This window comes from Podarcis liolepis (assembly GCF_965112155.1).
Source record: "Podarcis liolepis genome assembly, chromosome: 3".
Classification (NCBI taxonomy): Eukaryota; Metazoa; Chordata; class Lepidosauria; order Squamata; family Lacertidae; genus Podarcis; species Podarcis liolepis.
This window is the reverse complement of record NC_139557.1, coordinates 38,899,996-38,927,137: the sequence shown is the minus strand read 5'-3', so window position 1 is coordinate 38,927,137 and position 27,142 is coordinate 38,899,996. Positions and strand designations below refer to the sequence as shown.

The 27,142-nt window shown below is 42.5% G+C and overlaps 1 protein-coding gene and 1 long non-coding RNA gene across 7 annotated transcripts in view; both read left to right on the top strand.

Moving 5' to 3' along the window:
* The window catches only part of COL9A1 (collagen type IX alpha 1 chain), a 90,959-nt gene extending 64,680 nt beyond the window's left edge, over positions 1-26,279 (top strand). For all 6 annotated transcript variants that reach the window (XM_083497367.1, XM_083497366.1, XM_083497370.1 and 3 more), the window contains 13 exons: positions 181-225; positions 347-400; positions 509-562; positions 7,116-7,169; positions 7,964-8,035; positions 13,977-14,012; positions 14,118-14,162; positions 15,259-15,291; positions 17,321-17,467; positions 17,644-17,698; positions 20,074-20,262; positions 23,738-23,815; positions 25,333-26,279. In XM_083497367.1, the coding sequence (XP_083353493.1) occupies positions 181-225; positions 347-400; positions 509-562; positions 7,116-7,169; positions 7,964-8,035; positions 13,977-14,012; positions 14,118-14,162; positions 15,259-15,291; positions 17,321-17,467; positions 17,644-17,698; positions 20,074-20,262; positions 23,738-23,815; positions 25,333-25,514 (1,044 nt within the window). In that variant the 3' untranslated portion in view covers positions 25,515-26,279. The remainder of the gene's footprint in view (positions 1-180; positions 226-346; positions 401-508; positions 563-7,115; positions 7,170-7,963; positions 8,036-13,976; positions 14,013-14,117; positions 14,163-15,258; positions 15,292-17,320; positions 17,468-17,643; positions 17,699-20,073; positions 20,263-23,737; positions 23,816-25,332) is intronic.
* Positions 17,708-19,975, top strand: LOC310704221. Its single transcript, XR_014524656.1, has 2 exons — positions 17,708-18,096; positions 18,537-19,975. It is a non-coding gene; the product is annotated as an uncharacterized lncRNA (long non-coding RNA).
* Positions 26,280-27,142: the final 863 nt, after the last annotated feature.

Genomic DNA, 27,142 nt, shown 5'->3' with positions numbered 1-27,142 from the left:
AAAGATCCAATATAATTCACTTGATGACATAGCTTGGCAAAAAGAAACAGTTCCCAACACTATGGGAGACACTCCTCCAATACAGACTATAATTGCCCGAGGGAGCAAGGAATATTTGCACCTTTTAAGTACATAGAACATTACAAACATTTTAAGGCAATGTGTTTTCTTTTGTTTTAGGGTTTACCAGGTTCTCCAGGAGCAAAAGGTGTTGCTGGACCACAGGTAAAGTATTCTAGGCAATCTGGGAAAGACTCCAGGTGTATTTTTTTAATTATTATTCCACTCTTTCTCCAAGATAGTGGCACCTATTGTGACGTGGCTAATTCTCCTTGTCTCCCAACAGGGTAATGCTGGTCCTCCTGGGATACCTGGCTTGATGGGGAATTCGGGTAAACCTGTAAGCTCCTTTCTTTCTCCAGATTCATTTTATTTTTTACTAACACTTGCGCATTTTGTGCAGAATCAGTTTTAAAGCACGTTCTGTTCTTGTAATCATGTTAAACAGGGAGAACAGGGGCCACAGGGAGAAAAAGGGCCCATCGGACCCAGAGGCCCATCGGTAAGTACTTGTTCTGCTCTATCTTTAGGTTCTGGGATTTCAGCTATAGGCCAATGATGGAGGAGACAAGGTCTGCACAAAAGGTGCTTGTGTTATTTGCCTGTGACGTAAACTCTTTTAGCTTTCACATCAATTTCTTCCAGTCCCAAATTAGTTGTTCACATTTGCCGAGTCATAATACAAATAAACTCAGCCCAATATTCCGTAGTGAGTTAAACACTCCAGCCAAAACCATGAAACATGTCAGTAGAATTATATATGATAAGCTGAACACTAGTCAACAGATAGGGACGCGGGTGGCGCTGTGGGTAAAACCTCAGCACCTAGGACTTGCCGATTGCATGGTCGGCGGTTCAAATCCCCGCGGCGGGTTGCGCTCCCGTCGTTCGGTCCCAGCGCCTGCCAACCTAGCAGTTCGAAAGCACCCCCCGGGTGCAAGCAGATAAATAGGGACCGCTTACCAGCGGGAAGGTAAACGGCGTTCCGTGTGCTGCGCTGGCTCGCCAGATGCAGCTTGTCACGCTGGCCACGTGACCCGGAAGTGTCTGCGGACAGTGCTGGCTCCCGGCCTCTAGAGTGAGATGAGCGCACAAGCCTAGAGTCTGGCAAGACTGGCCCGTACGGGCAGGGGTACCTTTACCTAGTCTACAGATCCACATCATGCAAAGCTTTCATGGTCCCTAGAGGGACTGAAGACCCTTGCACACTATGCCAGAAGTTCTGCTGTGAACTGAGGATGAATTTCAGCTGCACTGCATGAAGTCTTAGCCATTGTTTATGACAGAATGGAAGTGTGATATTCTCAAGAACCTGTCCCTGGGGCTGTCCCTGTCTAAGGGTCAGCCTCTCAGCTACACCACTGTGTCCAGACTTCATTCAAAATGTTTGGTGCTGCCACCTACTGTGTTAGAGAAGTAGGGTGCCCCTTTTATATTTTATTACCCCATGAAATAATAATACAGACATTATCCTATATATTGGACATAATACATATATGTTTAATTATGCATTAATCGTTTACCCCATGAATATCCTTGAATATACTAGTACCTATAATTTTACATAATACATAACAGTTTATTGTACGTAATATTATATACCATACGACTATTAAATATGCATTATTAGTTCATTTATCTGATTTAAGAACGTTATGTCTATCTCATGCATTATTGTAATCACTACCATCCATAATCTTACATTCAGACATTACCTGAAATATCTCTCGTCAACATGGAAGTGCATTTTACACCTGGTTATTTATTAATCTGGCATATCACATGAGAATCATCAGCCCCTGTATATAAGGCCCTCCCCCTAGTATCAAGTCCATACTTGTGGGCCATGGCTTGATCCAAGGTAGGTCGAAACAGGAGCACCTCTACCATGCAAATGTATGGTACAAGATTAAGAAACGGGTCCTCAAATGCATGTTTGGGTTAAAAGTGGGTTCTGAGCCTGAAAACATTGAAGATACTTGATCTACACTAAACACAAAGGGTGAGATATATTTCTTTGGAATCCACATAGACCAATACACAGGCACATTTTCAAACCTAGTATGCAAGTGTTCTAATGAAAACCACTTTCTGGAATACGTGCTAGTAACATCACAGGTTCACTAAATGGTGTTATATAATCCTCCCTGCTGGGACTGTTAATACAGGCTTGCACCAGGGATTCTTCTTACCCAAATGAAGAAAGGTGATGGGGGATCAAAAGTGAAGTATACTTAAGGAGACAGTGCACTATTCCTGAACACAGAACACTGAAAATGTGGCAGTGGATTTGGGGAATACTGCTTGCCATCTTTCTGAAAACCATTGTGCTCCATGCAAAACTGAGTTGCATAGAGTAATAACTACCAAAGTCAAGGGATTATTCCTTTGCTGTATCTTTCAGCTCTGGCTACTGACACAATAACTTCATCCCCCCCCCCGAAAAACTCTTTATTTGCAAAAATTGCAAACTGTTGGTGGCTTTGAGCAGAACTTGTTTAGATATACTTGGCTATTTCCCAAATTCCTTTCTCTAAACTGATGCCTGTCTGAATGTTTTTGGACAGCTCTTGGTTAATAAAGAACAGGGTAGTTCCTTAACCAGATAATGCAAGATAATCTTCTAAACTATGTTTTTAATCCTGTAAAATGCAACTAAGGGTTTATAAAATCAGCAGTGCGTAGAAACCGGAGCTACCATACTGTGTTAATTATTAACCATCCCCACTGCAAGCTCTGGAAGCAGTTCAGATTAGACTCTGAAAATTCTAGTTCTAGTGACCAGCATGACATCTGCTAGATTTCTGTAAGCTAATAATGGTTTGCATAAGCTGATAGATGTGCAAAACATTGTATAAATCATGCTTTCAATGAGAAACGTGGGGGAAACGCTGCTTTACACATTAGTTTACACCAATTGTTTCGTTATACCTATAAATTTACAAATCATTCTTAACCATACAGTGGTACCTCAGGTTACAGACGCTTCAGGTTACAGACTCCGCTAACCCAGAAATAGTACCTCGGGTTAAGAACTTTGCTTCAGGATGAGAACAGAAATCAGGCGGTGGCAGCGCGGCGGCAGCGGGAGGCCCCATTAGCTAAAGTGGTACCTCAGGTTAAGAACAGTTTCACGTTAAGAACGGGCCTCCAGAACGAATTAAGTTCTTAACCCAAGGTACCACTGTACTTACTTGGAAGCTAGACTTCATTTCAATGGGGCCCACTCACAAGTAACTAAACTACTATAAGTTTACAGCCATGCAGCCCAGTATGGTTAACTTAGAAGCAAGTCCCATTATGGTCAATGGAGCTTCTTACTCCCAGAGAAGAGCGCCTAGGATTGCAGCCTTAGGGTCAAATTGCACATCATGCTTAATGCATGACAGGCTGCTGTTTCTCTTGCTTTTCTTAATTAATTGCAGCTGCAACCCCCCCCCCCAGTAGTTCTCAAGAGTGTAGCATGCAGAGAGGGTAGGTGTTTCTTTTCCCAGCATCCCCAAACTCAGTGTAGTTACAAAGTTTAGTAAAAAGTTCACATTCTATATTAAAAAGTCGTCATTCATGATTTCTTATTCTTCCAGTAAGTTTCACCATTTCTGCGTTTTTCATTAATTTTAGTTGCCAATCTTCTTTAGTTAGAACTGCTGCTTCTTTCCATCCCATCCCTGGGCATATACAGTGGTACCTCTGGTTACGAATTTAATTCGTTCTGGAGGTCCGTTCTTAACCCGAAACCATTCTTAACCTGAGGTACCACTTTAGCTAATGGGGCCTCCTGCTGCCACCACACCACCGTCGTGTAATTTCTGTTCTCATCCTGAGGTAAAGTTCTTAACCCGAGGTACAACTTCCAGGTGAGTGGAGTCTGTAACCCCAAGTGTTTGTAGCCCGAGGTGTTTGTAGCCCAAGGTACCACTGTATCATTGTAGCTGCTGTGGTAGCATACAAAAATAATTTCCTTTGTTCTCATGGTACCTCTGAACCCAAAATTCCTATATAAAGTGCAGTTTGACTCCTTGTCTGCATGCATCTCCTCAACAACCTGATCAACAGAACTATCAACTTTTACCAAGTACTTGATCAGTACCTGGTTCATGGTAACATGATTGGCCAACCGCTTAAACCGCTATACTTTCACTTAATTTGATATAGCTTCCTTCGGAGCATTAGAACCACCATCCCAATTGTTATGATCTGCTGCACAAGGGGAAAAGAACACGGATAAGATCAAGCCTTTGAATCACTGTAATGGCACAAGTCAGGGTACTGTAATCTTACAGCCAAGCTTCCTATATCTTAATGTTATAGATCAAAACGTATTAATAAAACATGTATTTCATTGTTCTTTTTACCAGTTGACTTGAAGCTTTGCTTCGCACACACATTATGGAAATTGGTCTATATGATTATCACACTTCATTTATGGTTAAAATCTTTGAAAGCTTTCCTTTTATGCTAAATTGCTCCAGAGTATCAATTTTTAAACTTCAAAGTGTCAGACATAATCAGTGATAACGCTTTCTTTTAAAAAAAGAATCAGCAGCAGTAGTGGTATAAGCAGATTATTTGTGCTCAGTTGGGCACAATGGCCCATTCTTGGCCTCACTCTGCCAGTCTTTGCCAGTTCTTTTTCTCCATTGTTTCCACTCTGTTATTTAGCAGAGATGCTATATATGGATCAGATGTGCACCCTCCCCCCAAAAGCAAGATGACTATGCTGTTAAAATGGATATATTTTACAGTTCTTATGGACAATGATGTTGTTGTTTAGTCGTGTTCAACTCTCCGTGACCCCATGAAACAGAGCATGAAAAAGCTTCTCCTTTTTTATGTCCATGGAGTTTTCTTGGCAAAATACTGGAGTGGTTTGCCAGTTCCTTCTCCAGGTGGATCACATTTAGTCTAAACTCTCGGTTATGACCTGTCCATCTTGGGTGGCCCTGCACGGCATAGCTCATAGCTTCTTGGAGTTATTCAAGCCCCTTCACCACGACAAGGTGATGAAGGGGCTTTTGGACAATACAGTACTTCAGTTTGGACTTGGATGAGCTTCACAGGAACGGGGCATCACCATAGTGGGACAGCTACCAAGAGCACCTCTCTGAGTATCCTCTCACAGTTGGAAGGGACCACACTGATGGACTGAGTGCTCTTGCTTGAATTTTAAAAATGTATTTTTTTAAAAAAAAATGGCACATCAAATTGTGCCCAGAAAATGGGGGCTGAGGAGAGGGAGATAAACATATATAGCCCACAATATGCCAGGGACAAATGTGGCAAGAAGCCCCTACTTTGCAGTCAAGAGTCCAGTGGCCTAAAAGTTATGCTCAGGATTCTTTTCCCATCTGTAAACAATAACTGGGAAGCCTACATGCATGCTTGCTATCCTGCACGTTCATCCTGGGATGTTCTCAGAGCACCTTCCCTCTAAACTGAAAAGCTCCAAATGTTGTAACCATTCCTGAAGTGAGGTGACCAGAATTGTACACCATAGATGTGTACAATGCCGTTACGAAAACGGCAGTTTTGTTTTCAAACCTTTCCCTAAAGATCCCAAGACAAGCACTGTGATGCAGATGCATATCTAGATGTGCATTACCTCCTTATTGGCTGTGCAAGAAAAAGAACCTGGCCCTCTTCAGTAGGGCAGCTAGGTGTAGACTTTTGACACCTGAAGAACAGATGTTCAGATTTGATGCCACAGCATGGTTTGGTGCTATGCGAATGAACATGGAACACACTCATATGATCTCTCCTCATTATGAGCACGGTGATCTCATCTCTCTCTGGTTTATATTAAATTGAAGGAGAGAGCATAGAAGCCCAAGGCTTCTAGTAGCCGACTATACTTAGACCCTCACACCACAGGTTCACGTTGATGTGAATTGTCAACCTGAAACAAGTTCACACAATGTGTAGCATTACAAAATGAGATTTTCCTAACTGAAAAATGAAAGGATGTGAGCATATAATAGTTTTTTTAAAAAAGCACATTAAACTGGAACTGCTAGCCTGAGCACTCTAATTTTCCCTACCAAAAATATTAGTTTTTTCAATTGCATATCTTATGGTGATAAACAGAAGAAGTGATTTTCAATTTGTTCTAATTTTAATTATGTTCACGTGAATCTGCATCTAGAGGCATGTTCAATAATCATGTTACAAAAGTAACTAAATGGAGCTAAATTTGTGGAGAAGATTAATTAATTTTCTGGGTCACCTGAAGGTTTTTTCCAAGCCTTTCTAAAAGCTTCTCATGTTAATGACATAAGAATTTTATAGAAGCAGTGACTGGAAACTTACCCAGTTCTGAGTTCTTTTGATCCCTCCAGGATACTTAATTATTTTCCAGTAAGTTTCCTTGCTTTGCTTTGCTTGAAAAGCCATTTCATGCAATTTTGAGATGCGGCATAACATGTATTTCATATGTAGCTTCATCTTTTCATTGCTCCGCAACCTGTTGTGTTACAGTTTCCTTACCAGAATATTAACATGAAAGCTAGGATTACACCTACCCACAGTGTTGCATGTTAAGTCAGTTCCAATGATGTATCACTGTTGTCAGATTATGCACACACTCATCTAACTGGTTGATAAACTTATCTTTAAAAGTGATACAATAAGGAAGTAATAAGAGCCTGCTGCATCAGGTCAGTAGACCACCTCGTCCAGCATCCTGTTCTCACAGTGGCCAAGGCGATGCCTCAAGGAAACTTGCAAGCAGAACATGGCCAGAGAAGCACTCTTACTACCCACAGTTTCCAGCAATTGGTATTTAACCATGGGAACCGAGCATCCTCTATGAAGAGATCTTAGGCTGCTCATACCTGAAGAATCACACTTGAGCATATGAGCGTGTGCTTGTCCTTCCAGAGGAGATACATGTGTGTTTATGATGCAGAATGAAATGGTAGTATTAGAAGCTACCTTCTTCTAAGTCGGTATTTTGCATTTTAGCTGACTATAAAAAATATATATATAAGCATTAATGAAACGATTCTTCATTTTGCTGCCGGAAAATGCTTTAACAATGCCTCCTTGTTTTCTCAAAGGGTAGCAGAGGTGAGCTGGGTCCTGCTGGCCCTCCAGGTCCGCCAGGTAAAATGGTAAGCAGCCAGTGTCTACTCCCATCAAATTCATTTATATTTTTTCAAGAGCTTATGGTTTCCCCTCAGGATCCGTAGCAACCTAGCAGTTTATGCAAAAAGCTGAAAATGAAACATGAATACGATCATTGTTGCCTTCACTCTTCCCAGCTTGTGACTCTACTAAGACCCACATTTTCTTATTTGAATTCTGTAAAATTCTACTGGGAACACATCATTTTTAATGCAGTACTTTGAGGAAGAAAAGTGGATATCTCTCTTTGTGTATTGCCTTAAGATGGTGAAGTTAGCTGTCGCTTGTGTTATTAATTTAAAAAGGAGCAGGAATAATGAAATGCCAGTTTTTTCTTTTTCCTTTCCTGCTAGCAGCTATCTGGCATTAATGACTACCGAGCGTGAATGCCTTCTTTGAAATGACTCAATCTTCATTTGCATGGTTTCTGCTCGAAGGGCAGCCTGGCTATTTGGGAACTGAAAGAGCTCCCTGTTAGAGAGGAATGCTCACACCATAGGGTTGAGGAATTACAGCATCCTCCTCCATAAAGGCACAAATATTTTAGCAGATGTATTAAAAGTCTAGGAACTGCTGTTTTCTGGCTGCAGTAGATTACAGCAAACTGTCAGCAACAATTTAGCAGAGTCTATGGTTCGGAAAGAAAGCACACAGCCGGCTGTTCTTACTACTATCCATAGGGAAAGTGTAATGTGCTTCTCAGAGGCTGGGTCTCTTTATCAATGGTTCTTTTGTTTAGTCTAAAAATTACCCTAAGAATCTGCCATCTTTGTTTCCACAGGGTGGTGAAGGTGACATAGGCCTCCCAGGTTTACCTGGGCCTCCAGGATTGCCTGGTGCTAAAGGTGACAGGGTAAGCATACGATTTGCCATAAGGAATTGCTTCAGCTACTCTTGGTCTAATAATTTTCTGAAGCCACTTAAAGGGGGGAGGAGTTAAGAACTACCAGTATTGCAGGGGTGGGGAATATGGGAGCCTTCTCAATGTTGTTGGACTCTTAACTCAAGGCTATCCAACATGGCTCATGGTCAGGGATGACAGGTTGTAGTTCAAAATCTAGAGGGCCAAAGGTATCCCTGCCCTGAATTGTTATGTATAGGTTTCTGCCCTCAGGTCTGTGAAAACTGTTGTGTGTAGCCAACAAGTTCCTCACCACCACCAGCACACACACCTTGGTGGTTTTTTACCCTTTACCTCACCTTTGCTGATGTCCACTAAAAATTCCTCCTGATATTACTGTAACTATCTTAATTGAACTCCTTACCCCCACTTCCAGTCACGCTATGACCGACATAAAATTGAGCCTAAGAAGGGAAACCTTATTAGAACCCCAGTTCCATCCTATGCTGCTACTGCTTCATAGGTACCAATTCTATAGGGCTGAGGTGTCTTCAGCCCACCCTGCCCCCAAGTCTGCTGGGACAGGACTGAGCCCCCTCCCCAACCTTGCAGCACTGGTCCTCGCTTGGGTAGTGGCAGGTCTTGCTGGCCCTTGCTTGGGTGGCAGTGGTCCTCGCTGGTCCTCTCTGGCAGCGGCAGGCCTCACTAGGCCTCCTCCTGAAGTGCAGCGCTCGATGCACAAGACGGCCACTGCAATTTTGGGTGGAACTCGGTGCCTTTGTACCCCTTTGATTGTTGCTAAGGGTTTTCCAGATTATTTCTGAGGTTGTGTTTTTCTTCTGCTCATTAGCGTTCTCTCCCCTGTCCTTTCCCACTCAAGCCTCCAGTCTTTTCCTTTTGCACCCCTGGGTAATTTTAGCTTTCAAAGTCGCTGGTTGCTTAGTTAGCAAATTAAGGAAAAATCTTAGCTCTGACTTGATTGTCAAGAAGATCATTCTCTCTCTGTGGGAAAAGGCTTCTTAACTTCAGCTGTTGCTTTCTTGAAATTCTTTGCCTTGTCTGTGCTGGGGGATATTTGATGTTCTGTCAATGAGCATTCATCATTATGGCATTAGCTTAGTTGGCAGAGTGCTATAGAATTCCAGAGCCATCAGTTCCGAGGAATTAACTCGGAAAGGGTTTATTCTCAAGGGAAGCCTAATTATAGGTAGTCTTTACCACTTGCTACCGATGCCTAGAGCTCTTCATTGTAGCTGTGCCTTCCCCAGACCTCATGTGGTCTTCTCTATATTTAAAATGGAATATATATATATATATATATATGCTTTCGTAGATTTTCACGGGTACAGGAATGCAGGTTTTGGTGTCTTCGGGTGTCTTCCCATGTAAGAGTTGGGGTGTCTAGGCGATGGTGCTGGGCAGCGGGAACTTCTTGCGCAGCCGTAACAAGATCCTGCTCTGTTCCAGTAACAAGAAGCCGAAAGCACCAGCCTGAAGATGACGAGTGAGACCTCGTCGAAACGTCGCCTAGACACCCCAACTCTTACATGGGAAGACACCCGAAGACACCAAAACCTGCATATATATATATATATATATATATATATATATATAAAATTGTTGCTCCAGTCCTTGAAGTGTCTACTGGTGGTCCAAAGCACTAATAGCTACCATTAACAAAAACCATTCTTGCTGCATTCTAGAACTCAACATCAGCCTTAGAGTTTTTCCGAGTATCCCTTAGCTGCAGTGCTTATTGCACTGAATGAAAATATGTTCCTGGACAAAATGAAGGGCACAATCCCTTTCACTCACAGAGAGCACCACACCTCAGGCCATTGGAGTAAATACTGTTCCAGGGCCGCCGCCCCCTATGCACTTCACCTTGGGGAGTCCAATAGCCTGCTCTTTTCTAAGCCCTCAGGACATTGGTTACCTTACTTCCAGTCTTATTAGTAGTGGTAGTCTGTGCACTAGCAGGTGGAAGAAGAATGTGGCACCTTAGGTCCTCCATACATTGTGAACGGTTGGGTGTATTTCTGCAGTGTGCCCAAGGTCATTCACCATGGTAGTGGCATACATGCCCGGAGGTGGCTTAGTGGGAAGGGTGAAGTTCTAATAGACACCTTTGGGGCACCCTGCAGGTGTCTCTGTCTCCATGACAGGTGAATATAGTGTCCTTTTCCCACCAAGGTCTGCTTCAAACATGCCTTCTCAACCTTCCAACTTTCCCTCGGTTGTACAGTTGCTGCCCTGTCCATGTGACCCAAGGATCCATGCATGCTGCTGTTGGGATTTTTGAATCTCCTTCCCACTTGGATCCAAGAGGAATTCCAGAGTGGGTGCTTGTTGTGTGGTTTGCCAGAACCACCTAGGAAGGGGATACAAACACTCATGCGGGGATTAGTGACCACAAGGAAGCAGTGTTTGATGGTACTGTCGGACTCCATCTTGAAACACACAAGTAGGCACAGGTACTCACCTTCTCACATGAAGATGGCCAAAAATGCAGATGTTTGACGTGAGGATTATACCTTGTCATCAACTCACATGGCTCCGTCTGTCATGGTACTATATTCAGTTATGCATGAAGATGGGTCCAAACCATAAGGGCAGACAGAAGTGAAACTTGAAGGAATACAAGAAGCGGTGTTATACTAAGCCAGGGCAACATTCCATTTTTTATTTTTGCTTTTGTTGTAGAATGATATTTTCTATGAGGGGGCATGGTGGTGGTAAGTTGGCACAATTCAAACCCAGTGGCAGGAGAGCCAGATTGGCTCCGCCATTATATTTGCACTGCACTGAGCTTGCTGCTGCCACCTCTGTTCTGGTATACAGCAACAATTCAGAGTGAGGGAGGTCAGATGATTGGCTCTGCTGTAAATGTGTGGGGTGGGTGTAACTACATGCCATAGGAAACATACTGGATGTAACTGATAGAATATTAGTTAAACAGAGGGTAGATGGTAGCAGTGGCATAGTGGGGTGGCGGCACAGGGGCAGTTTCCTCAGGCGCAGAATTGTTAGGGGTGCAAAATTTCAATGCCTGGTGCTGCCTCAATACAGTTGCATGCTTCTGTTGCTGGGCTCCATTGAAAATGGCTTCTCCGTGCAAACCAGGAAGTGACCTCTCCAAACAACGGAATGACTCTTATTTCTGCAATCTCCTGGGTTACTCAGACACTGTTAGGCAGTTGAATGTGCATGTGTACTCTGTCTATTTCTCTCCCTCCCCCCTCCTCTGTGCGGCCCTGGATACTGGCAACCCATGCTACACCACTGAATGGTAACCATTATCTGGGGGGTGTATTTGTGCTGCATCCTGAAATTGCCAAAACCAGGCACAACACACTGTTTCCCTCCTAGCACTGCAGGATGTTGTGATGTCCCGACATGCAGAGCAATCCCATGGGAACAGTGTCTGGCCAGGTATTCTGACTTGGAAGTCTCAGGGTAGCCTACTGTTGCAGTGGTACCCATGTCCACATTCTTGCCACATACTTATTATTTTGGTTATGCTCAGCGGTGTTGTATAAAAGCACTGCCACTATTACTTTATTCTTAAATTGCAATAATACAAATGTACCTTGTATACATTCTGTAGGAGGGAGTGCTGAATATTTGTATCTAGTTTGCTTCTGTTCTTCTTTTCCTCTCATCTTTGTGCCTTCATGCTGCTCAGCAGGCATGATGCAATGTATGAAAGTCAAGAGAAATAAGAAGTGTAGATGAAAAAGTATTGTGTGTGTGTTCAATATAAATATCTCCAAAATCTTTGGTGCATTCAAACACACTCGGCAGCAGTAGTACCAGATTGTGAGGGGGCAAACTCTTTCTCATATATTAAGCCTTCCCATAAAGAAACATCTCTATATTTCAAAGGAGCACTCTGATTTGCAAAACATTTATTCGGAATTAAGTTATGCTGTTTCCATCAGATTTACAATCTTGGATGAAAGTCTGCTTAGAAGAGCAGTCTCAATTAAAATTCTAATTTAATATTCTATCTATTGTTGGGTTTAATGGAAGTCCCTAGGTGTTTTTAAAATGAAAGCTGTTTTTCTTAAAAAAATAAGAAATCAAGAACAAAAATGGGAGACCTTCCTGATCTGTCTTGCGGAAATAGGTCTTGTGCAGGTAGAAAGGCTTGGCAGAAATTCAACAAGAGAAGCTTGTCCCACCGTAAAGATGGAGCAGTGGAAATCTTCACCAGCTGCATTTAATGTCCGCTGTGCAGCTATTTAATATACTGGGGCCCTAGAAGAAGAAAGGTGGCAATCAACAATACCAAGTTTCATTAGCGGTAGCTTGAGAAGTGGTTTGTTAAGTAAATTAAGTCAATGAACATGTCTCCTGGCAAGGAATTCTGAATATGAGAGGAAGAGGGAGGGAAGGAGAGGCAGTCTTGATGTGCAAATGAAAAATGTAAAAGATGGAATTGAGAGTGAGAGTTAAAATTTGCATTGAAAGGGCAGGAAAACTCACCAGTACACAAGATCATATCATTCAATGTGGAATAATTAACTGTGGTGCACAGATACCTCTCAGTTATGTTTTTCAAAGGTCTAAATACCCCCAAATGCCTTGGAGTTAGGGGTTTCCAACTTCCTAAAATTGGGGAAACCACACCTTGCAGGGGAAAAAGAGGAAATGACTCTTTTTATTATTATTTCAGGTCAAACACAGTTTGGAATTAGCCTTATTTGGTGCCATGTTTTGTAAAGCAATTTCCATCAAGTGCATGAACCACGATATACCAAGTAGATGATCAGCCAAGGGTGTGAACCTGTTGCCCAGACCCCATTTAGCACAATTTTCCTGAGTCCTGAATTCCCAGGCACAAGCCATGTGGTTCACTTGTCAACTACGGGAGAAGAAGGAATGGCCACAAGAGATTTCTGAGAGCATTAATCTCCCACCTTGGCTGTCCCCATAATGCCACTTAGGCCCACACTTAAATTGAACTCTGTTTGTCATGTTGACAGCAAGGAGGAAGAGTTGAAATTGTCTGGTTATTGATTAGTGTTACCAGAAAAAAAAGGAAAGCAGGAATAGTGTTATTTAAAGTCTGACTGAATTCAGCCCTGACTGAAACACTGGATTTCCTCAAGCCTCGGACATTGCTCCATTGCTGTAATTTTTATTGCTGTTTTGGTTTTCTTTCCTTCGTGTTAAAAAAATTGTTTTTTAAGAATATTTTGGAAAATATTCATGGAATAAACTGTTATACATATATGGAGTAAACCACTTGCAGTGCAGTCATATTGCAGCTAGCTCAAAGTACACATGAATCAAATAGATGATGATGTTGCCATTATTTACAGTAGTACTTCAGTTGTCGAACGTAATCCATCCCGGAAGACCGTTTGACTTCCGAAACGTTCGACAACCAAGGCACAATGGGCGGTTGGCAAATTCCATTGAGAAAATGGAGAAATGTGCCTCAAAAGCTGTTTGAATTTTGAGGTGCATTCGAAAACGGAAGCATTCACTTCCGGGTTTTTGGCATTCAGGTTCCAAAACATTCGGCTTCTGAGACGCTTGAAAACCAAGCTTCCACTCTACTTAATTTAATAATTTAGATACTATTTAATACTGTAGTTTCTATGTGGTGTACAGTAAGGATATATCATACATCATAAAACCAGTTAAAGTTAACCATAAGATCAGAAAAAACACACACTTTAATCGAATGGGGAATTTGCTTCCAAAGGGAGCTCTTTATGTGCAGCAGAACATAGATGTATGAATCCCTGGATCTAGGCAAGGGAATTTAAACTTACTTATTCCCATGAGTACACACACACACACAATAAAATTATCAAATCATGGACAGCTTGTTAAATGCAAATCAATGCCTCACTGTTTAGGGCATTTTTAAACTGTGTCTACAGTAGCTAATTTTAAGTTTGTTTGTTTTAAAATCATGTTATTTTTGTTTTGCGCATAGGGTTTGGTTGGTGAGCCAGGACCTAAAGGAGATCAAGTGAGTACACATATTCACATTGTCTCGTATGCTTCCAGCAAGGTTGAAATTATGGAAAATGCCTTATCCTTATTTATAAATAATATGCTTCTTGTTATAATATAGGGAGCTGCTGGTGGAGAAGGGGAGCCTGGACAAAGAGGCGATCTTGTAAGATCTTTTCACTTCATTCATTCTACACACCCAGCTTTTAAACTGGCAGGTGTTGTTTCATATATAACACAGACAAATGGGTCATGCAACTTGCTGTTGAAAGAGCTGCACATTCCAAATGAACGAAAAAAGATAGCTCTGTAGACATTTGGGTAATATTATTGCATTCCTATATACACTCTCTAGGAAATTAAGTTCCGCTGAACTCAACAGGGCTTATTCCTGAGTAGAAACTCGTAGGATTGCACATTAGAGGAATACAAAATGTGATCTGATTGCTTTGCCTATTTCTCAACACTGGACATTCACAGAGCAAATGCCACCACGTCTGACTACTTTGGATCAGTCTAGTGAGGCAGATAAGCCTCTGAGAACATTACCCACTTGTGTTCTCAGCTCTTCCTACCCCCATGCAACTTGACATTGTTGTGCCATATCAAAGGCAGGGCACAGCCATTAGCGATGTACCTTCCAGTAGCACCTTAAAGACCAACTAAGTTAGTTCTTGGTATGAGCTTTCGTGTGCATGCACACGAAAGCTCATACCAAGAACTAACTTAGTTGGTCTTTAAGGTGCTACTGGAAGGAATTTTTTTATTTTGACTATGGCAGACCAACACGGCTACCTATCTATTAGCGATGTAGTTACAGTTCAGAGGCAGTTTTAGAATAGCACAACGTGTGGCCCTGCAGATGTTCCTGGACTTCAGCTCCTAGCAGACCCAGCCAAGATGGCCTTTAGTCAGGGACGATGGGAGTTGTGATTCAACAACATTTGGAGGGTAACAGGTTCGCCATCTCCACTCCAGAACATACTGAATCTTGAATGAGGCATCAAAATGTTCAACTACAGATAGTACCACTTTCATGAACAAAACCCCTCATTTTTTAAAAGAAGCCTTTTAAAACAAAAAACCCTTTTCATCCTTTTACACTGCTTCTGTAAGTCTACGTTTTAAGTACACCATGAGGTTTCCATTCCTTTTAAGAGTGATATCATTTCTTAAAATATTTAGAAAATAGTACAATATTCATTTTATTTAAAACTGCTTGCGCGTATGCCATCCTGACACAATTCATCTTGTTTTGTTAGGGCGACATGGGTTTGCCAGGCCCTAAAGGATCTGTAAGTATGATGAACTGCATTGTTACAGAAAATCAAAACCTTAATAAATCAGCGGAATATTTCAAACAAGGGGGTGGTTATTTAGCTTTGCAAATGGGGCTTCAATATTTAGTTCCCCAAGCAAGGAAGTTAAGGCAAATGTGATCCATCACTCATCGTTTTTATTCTAATGCTGTGGATTACTAGAGGGTTTCTTAGAGTGACAAATTTCACCTCTCAGTGTGTGGAGATGGAGGAGTTTGTGTGTTTCTGCAAAGAGGGGCAAATGAATGAGTCAGTGCAGAACTTCCCAGTGGTTGAGTAGAGCAATCCTTGTGAACTTAAATTTTTATACAGGTCATAATCCAGAGTTGAATATCTTCTATGCATCTCCCACAGAAAAAAGACATTCAGTCTGGATGTAGAATTTGGCTGCTTAGTATCTAAATCCCCCCTCCTTTTACCAGAAGTAATTCCATAGCTTTCGTCCATGCTGAGACAAAGATTGGCAGAGGCCATGTTCGAACAATCCTACCTTGGTTTCCTAAGCCATGCCACAAAGGTGAACCCTGTGCACTTCGCTTCTCCTTCCACATAAGCTGCAAAACAAGGAAGTCTTCAGTTAACCATAGTGTTACATCTGAACTGAGAAATCCTATTTAATATCTTCCAGACAAGCCAGGGATATCTTAATGATGTCCCAATAACCTGCCTTGTTTGGAAGCCATTTTCTGGTTCAGACTTAAATCGTAAACAGTACTGAACTGGAGACATCCTGACTTGCTTACCTACCCAAAGGGAGGAGTGAAGCACCTGGGTGATGTCAGTTAACGATGCACCTATGGTCACAGGGCAGCTTGCCCAGAATCTCTGTTGCTATCTGAAAAGATGCAGCTTTGGCTATTGGTGGGCTGTGTGGACCTTGGACATAAACGTGCTTACTTTTAAATAGGTTTTATTTCAAAATGATTGCGTGATTATCCCACTGTCTCAGTGATTCCTCAATGAAGTAATACAGAATACTATAAAAAGGAGTCTGCCAGCCCACACTATGCTAATGGGGGTCTTATGTAAAGTTTGGAATGCATTGATTGGAGAATATATAGGGTGCACTGAAATCTTGCAAATTAAAGTTCACCCCCCAACTTCTTCAGTTTCCATATCCACCCAATAGATCATTGCAAGATCCTTACCACTTTTGTTATCATCCCAGGGATGAAAAGTTCTGCAACTAGTAACATTGGCGCCATAGTTTTCTGTTTGTCTGAGAAGAGAAGTAGTTGCGATTAGTTTTCCCCTGCAGTGGTTTAGAGGCAGCCGTTTGCAAACACTTGTGTTACCAATTTCTAGCTTATCTAATATTTATTTGCTCTGCAGTTATATTTATAGAATACAAAAATGGGGGGGGGGGAGAGATCTTAAAAGCACTTGTAGTTTATGGCCTCCTTGGTAGTTAAGCTGTTTTTTAAATATTTAATATATTCATAGGATTTGTGCAAAGGCAAAAGTTTAGAATTGCTTCAGGGATTCATATTGCTTAAGTAATGTATCACAGTGGAGGTGCCTGTGGGGAAAAGAGAAAGCAAATGCCACTTGCTATGCAGCAGACTCTTCCCTATGTGTTTATTTACTGCACTGCATAAAAATGGTCCTCCTCTAAAAGAGATCAGGCTCTGCCACCAAAAATAAAGACAAACTCAAAACCACGGTCCCACATAAGGCTTGTTAAGTCTTTCCTCTTCAGTTGAAATTGCCAAATCTAGCAGGGGACCTTGTTCAGAATGTCAGGGTGCCATGGCAGCCATGTTAAAAAAAGAAAAGAAAGATATATAACCATCTTCATTTTACTGAGCAGCCTTCCCAAGCCCCGTGCCATCATTCCACAAAGTACAAATCTGCAAACGTCAACTCCACTATGAATGCTGTGGGAGCCTGAGGAAGTACATGCAGCAGTTTACTGCTGTATTGAGATACCTGGAACAATGTGGAAGAGTAGCTCACTCTGCAAAAAAAGAAAGAAAGAAATCTGTTCACTTCCTGCCATCTTTAGGTTGGGAATCCTGGTGAACCTGGGTCACGCGGGCCTGAAGGAAGTCGTGGTTTGCCCGGGATAGAAGGATTACGTGGGCCCCCTGGACCTCGTGGTTTGCAAGGCCAACAAGGTGCAACAGGCCTGCCTGGCAGCCAGGGCCCAGCTGTAAGTAAGATATCCTTTTGCATGGCTATTTCTGTCACTGCAAGAATTATGAATGGGCTTGCAGTCAAAACTGCAGGTGGCAATCTATTGCAGATCCCTGCCATCTGCTGGGACCATCTAAATTTTTTGCTGGACGCAATTCTGCCCACTGTTTACAGAATGCTTATTTGTTTCAGGGCAGAGCGCCAACCGATGCACACATTAAGCAGGTTTGCATGAGAGTTCTGCAAGGTAAATAAACCACATTTCTGTTTGTGAACTCCGAATATGAGTTTTTTCAACCAAACACTAAACTTCATGGAGGCAGCTTGAGGCCCTCAAGAGCTTGCATTTACTGCGTGTGTCGCCTGCTTTTCTCCTAGCAGCACATGCTTTGGTGGCTGGCTGGCTGGAACCTCTGCTGATTTGGGGTGGAAAACAACTGAAATTGGAAGTTTTTGGGTGGCGGGTTGTCTTGTGTGGTGGTGGTTTTTGTTCTTATTGAAGATTCCCATTCATAAAGAACAGTGTTCCAAGTCATTGGATTGGTGCCAACTTTTTATAGGGAACAAACGTTTAGATGTAGCTGTTGGCATGACTCTGGGCAGCAGGACAGGAAGGCACAGCACCCAGTCAAAAAGAGGGCAAGGGTGGTGTAATGGGTTTAGGGGTTGCTCGTGCATAAGTTGCCGCCACTCCTAGCTAGGTTTCCTGGTTGAACCCTTTCTGACTGAACAGCCTCCAGCATCGTGACTGTCTCAGTCGCTGGCAGAATCCGTCAGTGGGCGTTTCTTGAACTTCTTCCAGCACAAAAATTCTTTGACGCCTAGTCTCCGCCTAGTCTCCCTGCGCGGAAGCCTTCTGCGCAGGGAGGGTGTGGGCAGCGGAGGACCCGTACTCTCTCCGCTGGTCTCCGGCGAGGAGTCTTGGAGCCTCCTCTCCGATTCCCCCATCTGCCCCCCTTCTCCACTGGTGTTACGCTGATTTCCTTCCCCAGCAAATGGGCTGCCCCTCTCCCTACTGGGACCCTCTCCGGCATCCCTCTGGAGCCTTCCCTCCGCCTCTAGCTCCGATGGCAGTTCCCTGACAGGTGGGGAGAAGCTCCTGCATTCTCCACGACATTTTTCTCCTTTAACGTGAAGGCTGTTTTGGCCACAAGCAAAGCCATCAAAGGCAGCCTTTGCCAACCCAAAGCCCTTCAGATGATAACTCCCACCAGCCCCTGCCAGTACAATTGCCATCTCAGTGCTATTGCTATAATTAACATGGATCATCAGTAGTTTAAGAAAGATCATTTAGTTGCACTTTGTGGTGCTCAAGAAGTTGCTTTTGTAAAGCCTTAAAATAAGGTTGTAAGTGTCCGAAGTATGATGTGTCAAATAGACTGTGGTAGAACTCAGCTCCCGAATTGCAGACTTTGACATAGGATAAAAGTATGGGCAGTTAATGAGAACTGTGTTCCTTCAGTCATCCGTGTGTGTAAACATTGCAATAGCATTGATTTTATTATTGTTTTATAATTTGCTATATTTGTAGCTTTGAATTTATTGCGTCTGTGTCGGGGCGGAGGAAATCTGTGCCCTGCTGACAGTGGCTGCTGCCGAGGTCCTCTGGGATGTTGCACTGCTGTATTTCAGCAGTTTAAGAGGCATTATTGCACTCTGTGATTTAATTTGAGGCCTTCTCAGCACAACTGCTATTTTTTAAAACTGCCCAACAGGGTATATTATTAGTTTCCACTTCAGATTTAGCTTTGCTATGAAGATAAATGTTCCCATCTCCTTTTATCAAGTTTAGAATGTCCCTATAGGGAAGGGCTGTAGCTCAGTGGTAGAACACATGTATTGCATGAAGAAGATTCAATCCCTGGCATTTCCAGTAGGGCTGGGAAAGATTTGAGCAGCTGCTGGTCAGTGTAGACAATGCTAAGCTAGGCGGAATAATGATCTGACTTGGTATAGGCAGCTTTCTATGTTCTTTGAACATTAGGTTATGTGAGGCCAATTGTGGTGGATTTGAAGGCTATCTGAGGATTCAGCAGCTGAAGTGTTGCATTTGCAGCAAAATGGGGGGGGGGGGGACTACTGGAAACATCATGCCATATCCCAAGCAAAAAATAAATTAAAAAATGCATCTTTCACAGTGTCTCTGTGTGGCCGATACGTTATCACAGAACTTTTCAGATGGGGAATTAAAACAAATTATCATGCAAGAGATTCAGCTTCCTTTCTGCTCACCACTCATAACCTTCCTACCTGCATATATGTGGCAGATGCATGCTAAATGCCCCCCCTCCATCGCCTTGTCATGGAAATCTTCTGCTCCCAGTTTTTAGGAAGTATTTAAACCCAAGGAATTGCCACATCTAATATAAAACCTAATATCAGAAACTTCTTTGAAGTCTACTGGGTCTCATCAGAATTGTAAAAACCACCTCTTTATTTATTCATAAAAAAAACCAATAGGCATCTAGTCCTCATGGTTACATGGGTTTGAAAATGTTGCTTTTTATGAAAAGGGTGATGAGTTGTTTTTTTTTAAGCAACCACCAAGAAATCCAGATATACTACAGATGATTAGATTAAACTTAGTTTGTAATTCATCTTCCTTTCTCCCCCATTTAACAGAGCAACTGGCTCAACTGGCTGCCAGTCTTCGGAGGCCGGAGTTTGGTGCTCCTGGCCTCCCAGGCCGCCCTGGGCCACCGGGTTCCCCTGGACCACCTGGAGACAATGGCTTCCCAGGACAGCTTGGGCTTCGGGGACTGCCTGGCCTTAAGGGTCCTCCTGGAGACATTGGGCTGAAAGGCCCCAAAGGTAAGAGACCAATGCATGCTTACCTGGGAGCATCGCTTCCTGAAGTCAACAGGACTCAGCCACAAGGAAACATGTATAAGAGAGGGCTGCTCAGTGCTAGGATTGCATATAAAACACACCGAAGCTATTTGCTGTGGCGTGATCATTACTACATGCAGTTTAATGGAAGTTTGTCTACATTAATGGATCCGTCACATACAACTGATACATATTGATTCAGCTTTGTTCATGTTCCTGGCTTTGATGCCAGAAATTATTGTTCCTTTCTCATTTTCATTCCAGGAAAGAGTACAAGCAAATTTCTTTTTCCCATTATTGACCTCAGTATGTAACACAGCAAGCACCCCTAGCACACTGTGTTCTTAATTTCTGTAAGTGTTTCCCCTGTGACTTCTGTCTGCACACTCCCCTTCTTGAGGTTTCATTCTCTGCTCTTCTTTTTCTTGGTCAGTCCAATTCTACCAGATGCCTTTGTACTACTTACTACCTCTAATGAACCAGTTGGGAGTCCCATGAGTAACTGAAATAGGCAGAAGGTATTGCTTCTATCTCCTGCCAACCTAGCAGTTCGAAAGCACATCAGAGTGCAAGTAGATAAATAGGTACCGCTCCAGCGGGAAGGTAAATGGCGTTTCCGTGCGCTGCTCTGGTTCGCCAGAAGCGGCTTAGTCATGCTGGCCACATGACCTGGAAGCTGTACATCAGCTCCCTCGGACAATAAAGTGAGATGAGCGCCGCAACCCCAGAGTCGGTCACGACTGGACCTAATGGTCAGGGGTTCCTTTACCCTTTACCTCTATCTACACCAGAGTCCTGCTGCAGAAGGGTACCTGGGCCTGCTGGAGCATCATGCAAGAGAGGCCAAGTTGGATATTGTTTGAGGCAGGTGGAAGTTGTGGCAGATTTGTGCTGGAACCAGATCAGAGCAATCATTGCCTCAGGTCTTGCGACACACGTTGCTTGCTTACATCAATTCTCATTAAAATAAATGGGCCGTATAGTTGTGTAACTAGCTGCAGCCATGATCGTTTTAGCTTCCTGTTTCTGAGCTGAATAACCCAACTAGGGAGATACTTATTTACTACTTTTTCACAGTGGCAAAGAAAGAACTGAGATCACATAGGCTACATGCACCATAATCCTTTGCATGTTCACCTGGAAGAGAGCAATGCTGAGTTCATTGGCATTTAATCCCTGTTAAGTGTGCACTGGCTTTGCAGCCTTGGCGATAGAAACAGACCTCCTCCTCACCTTTCATTGTTGCATTCAGAACACTCTCCAGTCCTTTTATGCAGAATTTTATTTCACTTCTCTTCCCAGGCCCGGCTGTCTGTGCTCGTTTCCCATTAAAAACATAGAGCACATTCATCCTTTGAATGTAAAGTTTCTCATCTGAAACTTCTTGCTAAGCCTCAATATGACATCAGGCTAGACAGGGTTGGGATTACACCAGTGTGGCATTTTAGCAAGGTTTGCATGCATTCTCTGGCCCACTGCTAACTTGACACTTAAGCATATTGTTACTATGGATCTAACGGTGTCTGGGAACATCACCTACTCTAGTGATGCCATTAGCCCTAGGGCTTTTGTCACTAAAGGGCACATTTGCAAACCTCTGAATAGAGCAAAAGCTGTTGGGAGAGTCTCTTTTAAAAAATGTGTTTTGAGAAGCCCTTTGGCTTAGCCCCTATATTGAACTTCGCTCAGAATCACAAATTGCAGAGGGACCACTATGCAAGAAAACCACACTTTTCAATACTGTAGTTAAATGAGATCTGCTAATTTAATGTCTCATCTTTGTTCTCCTTTGACTGAGCCACAAAGCAAGGAATGACTTGCACCCACCTCTCCCCACCCCCTGTCAAAAAATGGGTGACAAAATGCCAAAAATGAAAGAAATTGCATCACTGGTCATAAAGCAGTTTCTGCTTAAGGCCGTATTTTATTTTATTTTGGGTTTGTAACAGCAACCTTTAATATTTAACTTATTTCATAGATGTGAGATGCTTTATTTTCCCTTGTCTTGAAAGCATCCCCCCACCCTTAACTGCTTTTTGCTTGCTTTCCCCCAGTTATAGATAGTAAACTGCTCCATAGGCAAACCTGGCTACTGCAGTTTTGTGAGGTAGGCTAGGGGTTTTGAACAGAGCAACTCACCTTTGCAGAAAGGACATGACAAATAAACTGCTACAGAATCAGTTTTAGGTGTGCAGCAGTGCCTTTGTAGAATGATGAGCCATAGTTAATAAACTATGTGCGGATAGGGTAGCCAACGGTCTAGAACCAGCACCGAGTTCAATTTGGCCTGCCACTGTGAACTTTCCTAAAGTGATTAGAGCACTGGAATGCCAGACTGGGGATAGCTGGACCTGGAAATAACAATTCAGGCTGCTGGCTCAACAGGAACAAAGATCTGTTTGAGCACAGTAACCGTCTACCTTGGTCTTTGCATTCCAAGAGCAGAGGTGGCTGAAAGAGGACAAAGGAAGTGAAATTAACAAAGCTTAGATGAAAATAACTTGATCTCTGGCAACCTAATAATTACTTTGGGGCACAGTAATCAGCACCTGGAAGAACCCACATACATCTAAATGTGGTGGAACAGGGGATGACTCTGCAGAATGAATAAGAACAGAATGCTAAAAGCTGCTAATTATGCTGCATAAAAGGGGGGAGAAGGCAAAGCTTACCAGCAATCTGGTTTCCAGAGCCAGCACACATTAGGATGCAGCAAGTTGCGATGCCTATAACAAAATATGATACAATGGTGTCCCATCAACATTACTGCCAATAGCTATTACAAAATGTCAAACTCTGGGCAGTTCCCCAGAATCGGGCCATGAAAAGGGGGAAACCTGAGGTAGAAATAAATTGTGATGACCTCAGAGAAGGTGCACAGCAAAGAGGCCTCCACTTTATTTGCCACCAAGGTGAACACGCCAGACAGAAAACTCCCTAGGGTGGCAAACTGGTCTCTGGTTGCCAGTATAGCATAGTGCAGGTGATCTTTCAAGTTAGTCATTTCAGAAGAAGCCTACTGTTTACAGTTCAACTATTCCTGATAATATTCAAAGCTGTTTGTTTTTTTAAATGCTTAACAACCCAAATTTTACATCCAGGCATGTGATCCACCCTTGTGTAGTGATGTGATGCAGAAAGGGAAGAGGGGAGTGGGGTGGGGGCAAGACTAGTGGGAACAAAAAACCAGCTATAGAAGGGCAAAGTCCCTGCTTGGAAATTGGATCTGTAATGTGTGATTGTGGAGATAGCAGTCAGTTCTAACTGTGTGTGTGTGTGGGGGGGATTTAGTAGTGGCAAGCTACGTATTTAGTTTAACTGAATCTGCTCTTCTCTAAATCTCTGTTATTGCTTGAGCTGCGGATCATTTGTCCTGTCCACTGATTTTAAGTGTCTCTGTGTGTGCAGAACGTTTCTTCATGCAGATTGCACATAATGTTCCATTAATACGTTTTAGGTGAAACAGGTGAAAAGGGGGAGAGAGGATTCCCAGGTCGAGGACCCAAAGGCTTACCAGGCACAACAGGACTCCCAGGTAAATACCGAATTTTGCTTCTAGGATAGGGGTGGGGAACCAACAGCACCCCCATACTGTTGGACTCCATCTCCTGTCAGCGGTCAAGTATGAGGGGAGTTGGAGCCCAGTGGCACCCAGCAGGCTGCAGATTCCCCCCACCCACCTGTGCTCTAGGAAATTCAAGAAATGTTTGTGCAGCTGTGCATGAAATGCTATATTTAACAACCCTGGAAATGTGGGTGTCTGTCTGCAAGGGAGTGAATGCTTAATTACTAGGATATGCATACAACGCCCCCCCCCCCAACCCCATGTCTCAATTCCTTTCACCCTTCTTTTTTGGTAATGCTGTGATCTCCATGATCAAGGCGGGCAGTGCATCCCCTTGAAACTAGCAGCTCAGCATCCAAATTATCTTCTGTGCCACTGTATGGGAAGCTCTCAGTTGACTCATTAATAAAAGCCAGCCTGCAACTCAGAAAGCCACGGAATAAAATTTTAGAATCAGGTTCTATACCTAATACTGCCAACATTGCAGGGTGTGGTAAAATAGTACAAGGTCAGGATCGAGAACACAATGATTAAGTTAAAAATAGCAAGTTGGCTTCCAGAATACATGGCATGCTTAAGGATTTGCAAATCCTTTAGATCTGATTTTGGTTGCAGGACTCTTTAAAATTTAGCTTGCTGTATTACTGTACCAATATGAAGCACTGCAGAATGAGAAACCCTTGCTTATAAATGCAACACAAGTGCCCTCTAGTGGTAACTAGAGGTAACTATGGCACAAATAATTTGCTATATTAAAAGTATGGATTGCAGCTTTTAAGGACTCTGTGTTTATATGAATTGCATACACTTCTATAAATATATTCAAAGTATCTCTGTTCGTGATGCGCAAAACTTTTCAAGTTGCCTTGATTTCTTAACAATCTCATCCCTCTTCCATGAACAAGATTTCTTTCCAATAATACTATGCAGTCTCAAAAGCAGGCAGCTCGAGGGAAATTCGGCCTTCATGCTCTGCCAAGGAAGGGAAAGACCCTGGGATTTTTGCAAACGCAATCTTTGCCCATCAGATTGAACATGGTTGAAGTAGATGCCCCCCTTGATATAGCACATGCCTTGAACACTTAAGTTCCCCATTCAAATCCCCAGCATTACTAGAACTAGGAAAAATCTCTTCCCAAGAAAAAAGTCACTGTCAGCATAAAGCAGTTCCTTATGTTTGTTCAGACAAACTTACCCCAGATATCTAATACCAATGTGTTTTCAGTATATTGCTGGTTTTTTTTTATTTTAACGTTTCTAATAGTTGTTTCGTTTGCTTTTAAGGAATAATTCTATTGTTTTATCCTTTTGTGAACCAAAGAAGGGGAAACTTGAATGGCAGATTAGGGTCTTCTCCTTTGGCTGGAGTTGTTTCTGTTTCGTACTGTATTGAAAGGCAGTATTCCATGAGACACTGGGTTCAGGTTGGTGAATATAGACGTGCATGCTGAACTCTCCTGATCCGTGTGCTGCATCTCCCTCCGCAGGAGAACCAGGCAAACCCAGCTATGGAACCGATGGGCGAGATGGCGACAGAGGCCCACCTGGAGCAGGTGGCCTACCGGGCATTCCTGGGCCTCCGGGGCCCCCTGGCCCTCCTGGTTACTGTGAGCCATCAGCCTGCACTGTGCAAGCAGGACTACGAGCGGACAATGTGAAAGGGCCGTGAAAAGTGCCAAAGTTTGCGACGTGAGTGTTTGGCAACAATGTACTATCTGCACATATATTTGACAACAGAGAGAAAACAGAAGAAGAGATGCTTACAGTAAAAACGTAAGAGAATTCCTCTATCCAAGGCTTGACAAGACTTTGCATGCACTGGTTGTCCCCTCTTCAACCTGTACAAACAGGTACATGGCAACTATTTTTTTTAAGTGATACCTGATGGCTTTTCTTTTTTATCATGGTGAAAGGCCGCTGTGTCTTTTTTAAGACACCTTCCCCAAATACTATTATTATTTCTTTCTCCTCTTTGTATTGTACTGTATTACAGCATCAGAGAGAATGATGTAATTCAGTTGACTTTATCCAAAGCAACTGTAAAATTGTGGTTGTTTGCATTCACCTTTTCCCATGTAGCTTCCTCTAATTTCAAATACACAGACATGGCCGCCATGCGAAAACATGTGAAATGCTTTTGCACACTGAGAAGGGTGTGAATGCCACGTTACCCGTAATATATCATGTGAAGAAACTGCTACATACAGAAATTTTAATTTTGTGTTCAAACATGTATTGAATTCTGTTCAAAGGAACAAACACTGTTGCCAACTCCACCACGTGTCTGAAATTAAACAAAGAGGCCAAAAAGTCACTGGTAAAGGAATCTAAATCTTTGGAAACAGCTAAGATTCATAGCCAAATTTATTTATTTTAAATGATCTGAAGTCACATCTCTGGTTGTATAAAAGTTGAAATAAATAATGTTTTTTAACCCCTTTGCATTTTTTTTGTATGAATGGTAAACACAAATAAAACAATGGAGGTAAACTTTCTTAGAAAAGTCCCATTATATGTTTCATTTCTCAAGGAAACAAAGTGCATTGTATCAATCAGTCTACTGTGTAAATTTGTTTTACCATTTATATATATTCTTTGATCTGTCATCTTGAAAGACAAAAATAAAAGTGCCCTTATTTTAATCTTCATTACTTCCCCTTCTCTATTTTGCACTTAGAATTTTTCAGAAAAGGAGAACTTCTTTCAGGGAACCAGGTTTAATGCAGCTGCCGCCAGAAACATACTGTTCTTCCAATCCCAATTTTAATCCATTTCTCCTAGCAGCCTGTCTTAGGAAATGGTGGCTATATCCACCCTGGACATTAATGTGCATGTGGGTCACTATTTCCATGTGCACATTTATGTTTTCACTGTGTTTTCCATCCACACTAGTGGGCAGTGTTTGGTGGGATGTATTCACACTGTGTGGTGTTGTCACCTCCTTTCAGTTAGTACTTTCCTACCCACAAGTAGTGCCAGAAGCCTGAGGACCATTGTATCTGTGCACGCAGGCACAGTATTTGTTTATTACTGCATGTGTGCAGCTTTTCAAGTTAAAATTTCAACACAAGTTAAAATTGCAATTTTCGATCTACCAGATTTGCACAAAAGAGCACTTTAAAAAAAAGGAAAAAGATGAAGTGTTGCTTCAAGACAGGCAAGGATTTGAAAGCTGTTCACATGAAAGACTGTTGCTTCCTTTTATCATCAAGTTGCTACTTAAATGTAAAGAAGCATAAATTAAATTTGGCAGCAATAGTCCATGGGAGAGAATGCTTAGACTGTATTCCTATGCAT